Source organism: Crocuta crocuta, unplaced genomic scaffold (assembly GCF_008692635.1).
Source record: "Crocuta crocuta isolate KB4526 unplaced genomic scaffold, BGI_CrCroc_1.0 scaffold310, whole genome shotgun sequence".
Lineage (NCBI taxonomy): Eukaryota > Metazoa > Chordata > Mammalia > Carnivora > Hyaenidae > Crocuta > Crocuta crocuta.
The window spans coordinates 74,418-88,228 of NW_027532609.1; the positions used below are offsets into that span (position 1 = coordinate 74,418).

The window sequence follows — 13,811 nt, forward strand, 5'->3', positions numbered from 1 at the left end:
CTTTATACCTGAAATAATGTAAGTTGCATCAATTATGTTTTAAAAAATTGTCTATTTCTTCTTTCTTCCTCTTCTTAAGCAGTACCTTTGAAAGCCCTCTGTGTGTTCTTTCCCTCTCACTTCCTCCTGGAGAGGTATCTTTAAGGGAATATGAAATCTTGACCAGTAAACTGAAAGATTTGTGGCTGCAGTTAATGTTTTCATGATACTTTCCTACTCTAGGTAGACCTTCAGGGATGGGACAATCTGGAAGGTAAATGGCTGAAATTCTGTTGGATTTGTCTTTCTGGACTATGGCTCTTGATACCAGAAAGAAGGGCCTTTGTTAGGTCTGAAGTAGTTCCTTTTTCTTTTTTTTTTTTTTAAATGTTTAATTATTTTCAAGAGACAGAGAGAGAAAGAACATGAGTGGGGAGGGGCAGAGAGAGAGAGAGAGACAGAATCTGAAGCAGGCTCCAGGCTTGGAACTTCAGCACAACCTGATATGGAGCTCCAAACACAAGATCATGACCTGAGCCGAAGTTGGACGCTTTAAGCTGAGCCACCCAAGCGCCCCAAGGCCTGAAGTATTTCTTAAGAGGCCTGGGAAGAATGTGATTGCTCTGAACTAAGTGATGTTGGCAACTGAATTGCCAAGTTATTAGTATCAGGATTCACAGACTTTGAAGGATAGCAGGTATTACTCAGAAAGAAAGATTTATGAGAAGGAGCATGTACAGTATTTATGTCCATGCCTTAGATGTCCATGGTGACAACTTGAAGGCCATGCATAATAAAATGGAACTTGAGCTATAACATAAGGTTGGGGATAGGGGCAGGAGAGAAAATGGGGACCAATTAGATTTGTCACCAACGTGGCAAATCTTATGCTGTGCTTTTAAGGGAGTGGTGGTCTGGTTTTTAAAGCCATACCTAAATCACTGAGCTGAATTCTGAGGTACTATTTTAAGAAGGGTTTATTTAGATAGATTTGGATTCATATAGAGAATAGCTGCAAGGATTTGAAAGAGATTTTTATGTTGTAAGTTAGCTGGCCAATTGTGGATTTGGAGAGGACATAGGGGCTCATGAGAGCTTGTCCTCAACTATTTAAAGGACTATGTATGGAAGCTTTAGTTTGATTTTGTTTTTCAATTGACACTTTGTTAATTTGATAGTTTGATTTTGTTTTGTTTAATAGACATTAGAACTAGTAACTCAAACTCTAAGGAGATGATTTTCAAGTGATAACTATGTAGAGCCATCTGGAAACAGGCTTTCAAGAATTTGAGAATAGAATGTTTCTGGGGCACCTGGGTGGCTCTGTCAGTTGAGTGTCTGACTCTTGCTGTCATCTCAGGTCATGATCTCATAGTTCATGGGAGAGCCCTGTGTTGGGCTCTGTGCTGGCAGCATGGTGCCTGCTTGGGATTCTCTCTCTTTCTCTCTGCCCGCCCTGCCCCTCCTGTCCCATCCCTACCCCCTACTTGCACTCTCTAAATAAATAAATAAATAAATAAATAAATAAAAAGTATAGGATGTTCCTTCTCATTAAGAATATGTTGGAAGGGGGCACCTGGGTGGCTTTGTTGGTTAAGCATCCTGCTTTAGCTCAGATAATGATCTTATGGTTTGTGGGTTCAGGCCCTGCATCAGGCTCTGTGCTTACAGCTCAGAGCCTGGAGCCTGCCTCACATTCTGTGTCTTCCTCTCTCTATGCCCCTCCCCCACTAGCACTCTGTCTGTCTGTCTCTCTCTGTCTCTCAAAAATAAATCTTAAAAAATAAAAAAATAATATGTTGGAAAGCCAAGATACTGAATTGGAAACTTCATGAGATCCTTGTAAACCTTGAGATTCTCAGTTTCTGAGTTAGTGTACCAAAACAACTCAAATTTCTTTTTTATGTCATCCTCAACCTCTCTGCTATAATCCTTTAAGGAACTCTTATTCTGTAAAATATTGATTACTGAGTTCCATGGTATAGAGGTTATGGAATAGTCCCTAGGTTTTGATGCAGAGGAGTTACTCTGAAGAATTACTTAAAGTATTTCGGGGCGCCTGGGTGGCTCAGTCAGTTAAGCGTCTGACTTCAGCTTAGGTCATGATCATGACTCGTGGGTTCAGGCCCCATATCGGGGCTCTGGGCTGACAGCTAGCTCGGAGCCTGGAGCCTGCTTCGGATTCTGTGTCTCCCTCTCTCTTCCCCTCCCCTGCTTGTGCTCTGTCTGTCTATCTTTCAGAAATAAATAAACATTAAAAAATAAATAAAATGAAAGTATTTCTCACTGCCACACAATCAATTTAAAAAGCTTTATCATTTAGGATCACATATTTTTTTAATTATTGGTTTTTTTAATGTTTAGTTATTTTTGAGACCGCGCACAAGTGGGGGAGGGGCAGAGAGAGAGGGAGACACAGATTCCAAAGCAGGCTCCAGGCTCCAAGCTGTCAGCACAGAGCCCTACCCGGGGCTTGAACCCACAAGCCATGAGATCATGACCTGAGCCGAAGTCAGATGTTTAACTGACTGAGCCACCCAGGCATCCCTTTATCATTTAGGATCACATATATAAAGATCTAAACGAAGTTGTTCCTTATCAAGCTTTGCATCCATGCCTTTCATTATATCTATTAAATGAACCTTATAGAACCTCCAAATGGTGAGCTACTTATTTGGAAGTAGAATATAATAACAATTATCATTAGGTTGGTTTCTTGTGTGGGTAGATTCTCCCTTGCAGTAGAAAGCTAAGAAAGCCACCAGAAATGTGCTATTTGTCTTCCTCTCCTATTAATTAGTATTCAGTTTTCATAGTTAAAATGTTCCTTAGAGACTTACTTGAGGATGGGTGGAAGTAGGGAGTTAAAGTAAATTACTGGACTTATGCTGCTTATTCTAATAGTAAAACTGTATTTTTGTGTTCCTTGGAAATAACTGAACAAGACAAATGTTTGTTTAGTTTAGCTCCTTTACCCTCAAATTGGTTTAAGAGTCAATTAGTTGTTTTATTTGACCATAAAATTGGAGATAATTTCTCTTAGACATCCCATCATATCTTTATTAGAGGCAGTATGCTTTTTCCCTACCCCACTGCTGTAGGAAAATGAGGGGCAGCCTTCTTGGCTCTCTGGTCACACAGAGATTGACTTCTAATGCTCTTGGCCACTTCAGCTACCGTTGTTGCATAAGTTCATTAAGAGAAAAAGCTCTTAAAAATAAACGATTGGGACCTCATCAAGATTAAAAGCTTCTGCACAGCAAAGGCAACAACCCACANATGAGAGACTTGAATGCTGAGAACAAACTGAGAATGGATGGGAGTTGGGGGGGGGAGGGGGAGATGGTCAGGGAGGAGGGCACTTGTGGGGATGAGCACTGGGTGTTATATGGAACCCAATTTGACAATAAACTATTTGTAAAAAAAAAAAAAAAAAGAGAGAGAGAGAAAGCTCTTGTTCTTCTGGAAGGGTGTTACCAGGACTGAGAATTTGAAAAAAAGAATTGTGCTTGGTAGCCTGAGGATTAGCTGAGGTTTCTTTTCTCTTATCTTCTCTTCATATATTTTTATCAAGCCTGATGATTTTTGTCATTTAATTAGAGCACTAAGTCTATTTGCATATAATTTATTACTGCTATTAGGGTTCATATCTCCTGTGTCATAAGTGCTTTCTGTTTGTCATTGTTATTCTATGTTTCTTTTTCTCATTCTTTTTAGTTTTTTTTTTTAATTACTCCAGTTTCTCTTCTCTTTCAGCTTCCTGGGTATGTGTTCCCTTACTCTTCTTTACTCCCTTACAATTACAGTGTATCTTTTTGTCTAAGTCTAATATAAGTTTGTTAATTTATATTTTACTTTTTCCTTATCAATGCAAAGACTTAGAACATGGATTCCCTGCCAAACATGTGCACTCATGCATTTTCTGTACTTAGCTAAAAACTACACTTTATTGTTATATAGTCAATATTCATTTACATCTATGTGCATATTTATTCTTTTCATGGTCTTCAGTGTCCACATTTCCATCTAGGATCATGTTTCTCCTGCCTAAAGAATATCCTTTAATATTTCCTTCAGCTTGTGTCTGCTAACGGGAAAATAACTTTAGTGTGATTTCATTTTTGGAAGTATTTGTACTGGGTATAGATTTTTCAGTTGGAAATTCCTTTCAGCAACTCAAAGATTTACCATGCCCTCATTGGGGTTTCCATTGTTTTTCTTGAAATAGATGCAGTGCTTCAATCTTACGAAGTGTTTAATCTATTTTGGAAAATTCTCAGACATTCTCTCCAAATAACTGCTTCTGTCCCATTCTTTTGTCTCCTTCTAGGACTCCACATATATAATAAGCCTTTTAATACGTTCCCGTGTCTTGTTATTTTGAACATATTTTCTCTCTTGGCTTCATTCTGGATGTTTTCTGGCCTATTTTCCTGTATACTGAATTTCTTTTTCACTAAAGTCTCTATTGTGGTCAAATTCATCTGTTACATTATTGATTTCAGTTATTGTATTTCTATGTTTCAGAATTTCTGTAAGGTTCATTTTATAATTTTAGTTCTTTGTCAGGGTTTTCAATCTTGTGTTTTCTTTCCTTGCATGTATTCAACAGGTTTATTTTAAAATCTATGTCTTTTATTCTATTATCTTGATCTCTTGTGGGTTTTGTGTCATTTGCTTCTCATTTTCTGGACATGTTTGTTTTTAAGTCTTGTGTGACAAACATTATTATGAAAAATTTGCTAATTTGAAGCCTTGAATGATATTCTTCTCCGAATAGGGTTCACATTTGCTCCTGTTGGGCTTGGACACTAGCAACCCAAGATCACAGAATCTATTCAGGGATTGAGGTGACACAAAGCTGGACTTCATTCCTTGTCAGTTGGGGCAATGTGTCATTTGTCCTTCAGGGTCCCAGCTGGGACCTAAAGTGTGGGGGACTTGTCCAGGCCTCTCCTTGGACCCCAGCTCCAATTTTTATCCCTAGCCCTGTGAGTCTTAAGTTCTGCTGAGCTTTTTGACCTCTCATCTTCCTTTTGTGTAATTGAAAGAAAACTCAAGGCAGGGGGAGGAAGGGTCCCACTCAGAGGCTCCCTTCTTGATCTTAGCTCTGTAATAGTTACATTTTGTCTACCTCCTCTAGTTCTCAGCTAGAGGATTGATCTAAGTTACCTAATCTATCACTATTGGAATGGTTCCTTTATATAGTTCTTTTGGAAGTGGAACCCCTTCATAATTTTCATAACTTTACCAGAACACTGTTCTGTTTGGGCCTGCTCTTCATTTTTATTTTCTTTGGTTTTTACTTCATTTTACTTTTGGTACTACTTTTACTTTTATGACCCTCGTCAGATAATAAATGTACACATTCTTTATATAAAAATCTTCAAAATAAATAGAATATTAAGGATTTTCTTAAAAGTAATTAAACTTGATTATTTGCTTTTTAGGATAATTTTCCATTTGATCCTCCATTTGTTCGAGTGGTGTTACCCGTTCTCTCAGGAGGGTAAGTTTAAGTAATTATTTTCTTTGGAAAGTGTGCATCAGAATTATTTGGAGGGGATAGTTAAGTGATAGGAGGTCCAGAATGCTAGGCTATATTCCAAGGTTTCTGATTCACTAGGTCTAGGGGTGGGGAAAAGCTGAGAATTTGCATTTCTGTATTTCTAAGATGGTTTCAGGTGAAGCTGTTGTTGCTAGGCTGGAAACCATCATTTGAAAACCATTGGTTATAAACCAATGTGCTATTTATAAGTAAGAGTTTTTAATATTCCCTTTTTGTATACAAAAGTTACACAATAAGAAGGCAAGTGTTTTTCAAATATAAATTGTGATTGAGGATTTAGAGAAAGTTAAGATTAGAGAATGATTCCCACAAGCCTATATTCCCAGAAATAATCACAGAAAATCTCATGGACCTATGGAGCTAGCCATCTAATTCCTTCTAAAGGTGGTGGTTTCAGTTTGGTAGAATATAATTGTCATTCATTTTTATTGAAGCTTATATTACTTTTTTTTGTGATTAGAAGTCATATAAAGGATGGGAAAAGATGAGAAGTGGTACCAGGGTTGGTTATGAAATGTTCTATAGGTTGTTAAGTTAGGAGCAATTAATACTAATTTGAGGGCACCTGGGTGGCTTGGTCGGTTAAGCGTCCGACTCTTGACTTCAGCTCAGGTCATGATCTCACAGTTGAGTGTGAGCTCCACATTGGGCTCCACACTGACAGTGTGGGGCCTACTTGGGATTCTCTCTCTGCCTCTCTTCCATACTCTTTCTCTTTCTCAAAATAAATAAATAAACTTAAAAATATATATACTAATTTGGGAATTATGAAATGTTCAGTTGACTAATTCAGACTTGTGAGGTAATGCAATTATGCTGATAAGAATTAAAAATATCCAGTCCTTACTCTGATCATTGCTATTGTTGATACAGTAATAGTTTGATTTAGATTAAGAAATATGGATGACTATAAATGATTAAGGAAAAGATTTGAAAAAATTTTGTAAATTCAGGATAAATGTATAAAATATTCTTATCAGATCATTTTGAAATCTGCTCTAACCTTGACCAGCAGATTTTTTAGTTTGTTGTGAGAAATCCTAAAGAGTTTTAAGAATTTATGATTTTAAGTAGTTTACCACCTACTTGTGGAGGCAAACACATGAAGTTGAAAAATACCATTTTCTATTTAAAAATCTGTTATAGTTTCTCTTCATTGCTTTTTGCTATAATGATATTATTCTCCCATTATACAAAAGAATAAATGAATAATAAGTCAGCTTGTTATTTATACATACAAATCTAGTAAAATGTTTTTTCCGTTATACAAAAGCAAGCAATATAAAAGGATATTATAAATATTATTAATATTTAAAAATATTAAAGTACTTCAATGATTGGCAAATGCGAAGTGTGGACTTGAGTTCTCTGAGGTTAAAGGAAAAGGGAGTTGCCTCCAACAGTAGTGATCTGGGAAGACTTGTCAAGTAGGTGGTATCTCAGGTGGGCATTGACATATGAGTGAGTTGATATTCATATTGAGTTTGGTCTACCAGTAGAGGTTGAAGGAAAATTATCTACATAGGTAAAAAATAAACACAATCACATATCTAAGAAAGAGCATGATATATTTATAGCATACCAGACAGGTTTGAGCTACAAAACAAGATAAGTAGAATTCATACAGAAGAGTTGTATGAAATTGTGCTGACAAAATAACTTGTTGTTATTTAGGATTATGGAGTGGTTACAGGGTTTTTTGTTTGTTTTTGTTTGTTGCTTGTTTTCATTTTCTTCCCCCCCGGTAAGGAAACTCTTACCCATGGATACCGAATTTATCTCTCAGTAGCTGGTTCAGGAACAGGGAAATATATGAAAGATAATGTTTTAGAAATATAGGAACAGTGGAAGAAGACAGATTGTGTTCCCAAAGCCTAGAAGAATGCAAGGCTAGTTAAGAGCTGATGGCCCTTAGAGTGAAGTGAGGACAACATAAAATGGTACCGTAGGAATGGAAAGATGAATGGAAGGTGAATGCTGATTTGAAGCAAAATCACAGTGACTTGGTCTTCATAGTCAACAGTTGAGTGATGGAGAGGATTTACTGGCTGACTTGGGAAGAACTACAAAATGTGAGAGACTAATAAAACGCAGAGCTTTGCAATCTCACAATCAGGCTAAAGTTGAAGTACTATAGGAGTCTGATCAGATTATTGATCAGTTCCATATATTTTATATCCTCCATCATCTTCTAGCTATTACCCTATTCCTCTGTTTCTTACAATAGCCAAACATTTTGTTAAATAACAGCTTTACTGATACAGTTCACGTATGATGAAACTCACCTTTTAAAATGCACAATTCAGTGGTTTTTAGTAAAGTCATAGAAGTTGCGTAACTATTACCACTCTCTAATTTCAGAACATTTTCATCATTCCCCCAAAGAAATTCTGTACCTGTTAGCAACCATTCCTTATCCCCCACCCACCCACCAACTCCCCACCTACTGGCAACCACACATTTCCTTTCCATCTCTAAAGATTTCCCTGTTTTGCACATTTCATGTAAATGGAATCATACAGAATGCAGTCTTCTGTGGCTGGCTTCTTTCACTTTAGCAAAATGTTTTTAAAGTTCATCTATACTGTAGTGTATTTTGATAGTTAATTCCATTTTACGGAGAAATAATATTCCATTATATGGCTATTTCCACATTTTATTTATCCGTGGACATTTGTTGTTTCTTTTTTTTTTCTTTTTAAAGTTTATTTATTTTGAGAGAGAGCAAGAGCAGGGGAAGGACAGAGATAGAGAGAAAGGGGTGGGGGGAGGAAGAGAGAATTCCAAGCAGGCCCTGCACCACCAGTGTAGAACCCGACGTGGAGTTCAAACCCATGAACTGTGAGACCATGACCAAGCCATAATCAAAAGTCGGGCACTCAACTGACTGAACTACCCAGGAGCCCCAGACATTTGTTGTTTCTACCTTGACTATCATGAAGAACGCTGCTATGAACATTCACATAAATGTCTGCATATATATTTTCATTTCTTTCATACATACCTGTGTAGAATTACTAGGTCCTCTAGTAACTGTTAAACTTCTTGATGACATGCCAGACTGTTGTCCAAAGTGGCTGTACCACTTACACTCCCAGAACAATATGTATATACTCACACTCTTCACTTCCTTCTCACTCTTCAGACACTGTAGTCTGGCATTGGCTTTTAATATTCCTCCCAAACTACTGTTGCCAACAGGATCTTCCATGTTGATAAATCCAGGGGTCCCTTTTCAGGCTTTATCTTATTTGGTTATCTGATTTCTCAGCAACATTGAAAACCTTTTTCTCTTGGCTTCTGACTGCCTCCTCTCAGTCTTTTTAGCTAGCAATTCCTTGTTCACCTGCCTTCTACATGTTAGAGTTCTTCAGAATTTGGTACTGGGTTTTTTCTCTTTTGCTTCTATTCCTGTGGCTTTTTTGGGGGGTGGGGGGTGGAATTTATGAGATAATTGTATAGTCACATGCAGCTCTAAGAATGATAAAGATTCCTGTACGCTTTGCCAGGGTAATGTTTCACAAAACTATAGGGAAATATCACAAAAAGACCATGATACAATCCATGGAACTTACTCAGATTTCCCCCGTTTTTCTTAGAACTCATTTGTGTGTATGTATGTATGTATTAGGTTCTACACAGTTTGATCACCTGTGTACATTTGTGTATCCACCACAAATGGATACTGAAGTTCCAAATACACAAGAATCCTTTTTCTTGTTTTTTTGTTTAAACCACATCCCTCTCCCTCTTATTACCCACTTTTCCGAATTTTGGCAACCACTAATCTGTCCTGCATTTTTCATATTTTGTCATTTCAGAAAACAAAGTTACATAAATGGAATCATACATTTTGGGTTTGTAATTTCTAGCAATTAGTTTTTTTATTTGTCCTGATTCCCTGGAGGTTCAGCTACATGTATGACTGGTGTGTTTGTTTTTATTGCTAGGAAGTACTCCATGGTGTAACATGTACCACATTTTGTTTAACCAACTACTTCTTGAAGGATATCTAAGTTGATTCTAGTGTTGGGCCAATGCAAATAAAGCTTCTGTGAGTTCTTGGGTACATGTTTTTATATGAATATGTTTTGCTTTCTCTGGGATACATGTCCAGGAGTAGAATGGCTGGGTCATACAGTTATTGCAGCATATTGAATTTTTAAAAAAATTGCCAAACTTTACTGTAGTGACTTTACCATTTTATATATCCTTACCAGGAATATGTGAGTGATCTAGTTTCTCCACATCCTTGCCAGCATTTGGTGTCCGCTTGCTTTTATTTTAGCTATCTTGTAGTGATACCTCAGTGTGGTTTTAATGTGTGTTTCCTTGGGAAGCCTGGGTGGCTCAGTCGGTTGAACGTCCGACTTCGGCTTAGGTCATGATCTCACGGTTTGTGGGTTCGAGCCCCATGTCGGGCTCTGTGGTGGCAGCTCAGAGCCTGGAGCCTGCTTCAGATTCTGTGTCTCCCTCTCTCTGCCTCTCTCCTCATACTCTCTGTCTCTCTCAAAAATAAAGATTTAAAAAAATTTGTGATCTTTTTTTTTTTTTTTTAATTTTTTATTTTTTTCTGAGAGAGAGACCGCATGAACAGGGGAGGTTTTTAGAGAGAGAAGGAGGTACAGAATCTGAAACAGGCTCCAGGCTCTGAGCTAGCCGTCAACACAGAGCCCGATGCGGGGCTCGAACCCACGAACCGCGAGATCATGACCTGAGCTGAAGTCGGACGCTTAACCAACTGAGCCGCCCAGGCGCCCCAAAATTTGTGTTTCTTTAATGCATATTTTCTAGTATTGAATATCTTTCATGTGCTTATTTGGCAACTTCATATACTCTTCCCTGAAATATCTATCCATGTTTGCTTGCCAATTCTCTAATTGGATATTTTTTTACTTGTTGAATTTTGAAAAAATTTTTAATATGAACTACATATAGTAGTCCTTTGTTGGATATATAGTTTTCAATTTCTTTCAGTATGTACCTTCATTTTATCCTCTTAACAGAATTTTTGTGGAGCAAAAGTTTTTAGTTTATTTAAATTGAAGTATAGTTGATATATATTATCATTAGTTTGGGGTGTACAACCTCCTGATTTGCCAATTTAAGTATTATAAAATGTGTACTGTGATAAGTATAGTTACCATTTGTCACCTTACAAACTTATTACAATATTATTAACTATATGCTGACCTTTTTATTGCCATGATTTATTTTATAACTGGAAGTTTGTACCTCTTAATCCTCTTTATCTATTCTTCCCCACTCCCCTTTCTCACCTTCCCCCACCCCNTTCTCTGTCTGACTTCTTTCATTTCACTTAGCATTATACCCTAGATCTATCCATGCTGTCACAAATGGCAAGATCTCATTCCTTTTTAAGGCTGTGTAATATTCCTCCGTGTGTGTGTGTGTGTGTGTGTGTGTGTGTGTATGCATGCACACACCACTTCTTTATCCATGCATCTATCAATAGACACTTGGATTGTGTCCATATTTTGGCTATTGTAAATAATATTGCAGTAAACATACCTTTTCAAATTAATGTTTTCATTTTCTTTGGGTAAATACCTAGAAGTGGAATTACTAGATTGTATGTATTTTTTTCCTTTTTTTTAACATTTTTATTTATTATTGAGAGACACAGAGAGCATGAACATGGGAGGGACAGAGAGAGGAGGAGACACAGGATCTGAAGGAGGCTCCAGGTACTAAACTGTCAGCACAGAGCCCAACACGAGGCTCGAACTCACAAACCGTGAGATCATGACCTGAGCTGAAGTTGGATGCCCAATTGACTGAACAACCCAGGCATCCCTCCTTTTAGTTTTTTTGAGGACATTCCATACTATCTTCCATAGTGGCTACACCAATTTCCATTCCCAGTAACAGTGCATGAAGGTTCTCTTTCTCTACATCCTGTGTAGCACTTATTGTGTCTTGTCTTTTTGATACTGGTTATTCTAACTGGTGTGAGTGGGGTGGGTATTATCATTCTGGTTTAGATTTGCATTTTCCTGATGATTAGTGATGGGCCCCTTTTCATGTGTTGGTTGGCCATCTGTAGGTTTTCTTTGGAAAAATGTCTACTCAGGTTCTCTACTGGTGTTGAGTTGTAGGAGTTCCTTACATATTTTGAATGTTAACCCGTTATTGGATATATCATCTGTGAATAGCTTTTTCCCATAGAAGAGGTTGCCTTGTTTTTTGTTTTGGTTTGGTTTTATTGATGGTTTCTTTTAATGTGCAAAAGCTTTTTAGTTTGATGTAGTCCCAGTTGTTCATTTTTGCTTTTGTTTCCTTTGCCTGGAGAGACATATCCAGAAAAATATTGCTAAGACCGATTTCTAGGGGTTTACTGCCTATGTTTTCTTGTAGGAGTTTTATGGTTTCAGATCTTACAATTAAGTCTTTAATCCATTTTGAGTTTATTTTTGTGTATGATGCAAAAGAATGGTCCAGTTTCATTCTTTTGCATGTAGCTGTCTAGTTCTCCCAACACTCTTGAAGAAAAGATCTTTCTTTCCCATTGTATATTTTTGTCTTTTTTTTGTCCTAGATTAATTGACCATGTAAATGTGAGTTTATTTATGGGCTCTGTCTGTTCCAGTGATATATGTCTCTTTGCACGCCAGTACCATACTGTTTTTGATTACTGTAGCTTTGTAATATAGTTTGAAATCTGAACTTGTGATACCTCCAGGTTTGTTGTTTTCTCAAGATTGCTTTGGCTATTCAGTCTTTTGTGGTTCCATACAAATCTTAAGATTTTTTGTTCTAGTTTTCTGAAAAGCATTGTTGGTATTTTGATAGGGATTGCACTGAGTCTGTAGATTGTTTAAATGCCTATATTATCCAAAACAGTATTCTTCCAGTTCATGAGCACAGTATATTTTACCATTTATTTGTGTCACCTTCTATTTCTTTCATCGGTGTCTTAGAGTTTTTAGAGTACTGGTCTTTCACCTCCTATGTTAAATTTATTCCTAGGTATTCCTTTTGATGCAACTGTAAATGGGATTGTTTTCTTAATTCTCTTTCTTCTATTTCATTACTAACATATAGAAACGCAACAGATTTTTTATAGTGATTTTATGTCTTGCAGAAAGTTTTTAGTTTTGATGAGTTTCAATTTATATGTGTTTTTCCTTCTGTGGATTATACTTTTAGCATCAATTTTAAGAACTGTTGCCTTGTCCTGGATCTTGAAGATTTTCTCCTGTTTTGTGTTTTATCAGAGTTTTATAGTTTTACATTTTACAGATAAGTTTATGAATCATTTTGAGTTAATTTTTGTATAAGGTATGAGATTTGGGTCCTAGAATCTTGCCTAATGGTCCAATTATGCTAGTATTTGCTGAAAAGTCTCCTATGGCTTTCAAAATATCTCCTGTGTCAGTGACTCCCAGGTTTTGTATCTTGAATTTTTATATATCTTTTCTGCTCCCAGTATTCACCTGTCTTCTCGACATCCTTACTGAAATGTCTTTCTCTCTTTTTAAAATTTATCTATCTATCTATCTATCTATCTATCTATCTATCTATCTATCTATCTATCTTACCTATTTTGAGAGCGAGAGACAGCATGAGCAGAGGAGGGGCAGAGGAGTGGGGCGAGAATCCCAAGCAGGCTCCATGCTGTCAGATCATACACGAACCATGAGATCATGACTTGAGCTGAAATCAAGAGTTGGATGCTTAACCGAGGGGTACCTCCCTCTCTCTGACCCTCCCCTGCAACATTAAAAAATAAAATAAAATAAAGCCACTCTATACATAAGACACTCTTTAAGCCCAGTGGGACAGTCAAATGATTGGAAATAGATTTCTTTCTTTTAGGAATATTGGAGAATATTCAAAGAAGTTTAAAATCCTATGACTCTCCACCCAAATCTAGTGTTTTGAAATGTTTTTCTTTTCCTCCTATAAACTTTGGAAGTTTCCAGGGTCTGGTGCAGTCAGGTTAACAGACACTTGCTTAAATTCTCCAGGACATGTGAATTATTATTATTTTTTTTTTAATGTTTTTTTGTTTTTTTATTTCTAGGAGAGAGAGAGAGAGACACACAGCGTGAGCAGGGGAGGGTCAGAGAGAGAGGGAGTCACAGACTGAAACAGGCTCCAGGCTCTGAGCTGGCAGTCAGCACAGAGCCCGACGCGGGGCCTGAACCCACGAACCGCGAGATCATGACCTAAGCGAAAGTCAGACGCTTAACCAACTAAGCCACCCAGGCGCCCCAGGACGTGTGAATTATTGAATAGT

At 37.3% G+C, this 13,811-nt stretch overlaps 1 protein-coding gene across 2 annotated transcripts in view; it reads left to right on the top strand.

Moving 5' to 3' along the window:
• UBE2Q2 (ubiquitin conjugating enzyme E2 Q2) overlaps positions 1–13,811 on the top strand; it is a 62,679-nt gene that overhangs the window by 35,689 nt on the left and 13,179 nt on the right. For both annotated transcript variants that reach the window (XM_077780471.1, XM_077780472.1), the window contains exon 9: positions 5,430–5,488. In XM_077780471.1, coding sequence (XP_077636597.1) covers positions 5,430–5,488 — 59 coding nt within the window. The remainder of the gene's footprint in view (positions 1–5,429; positions 5,489–13,811) is intronic.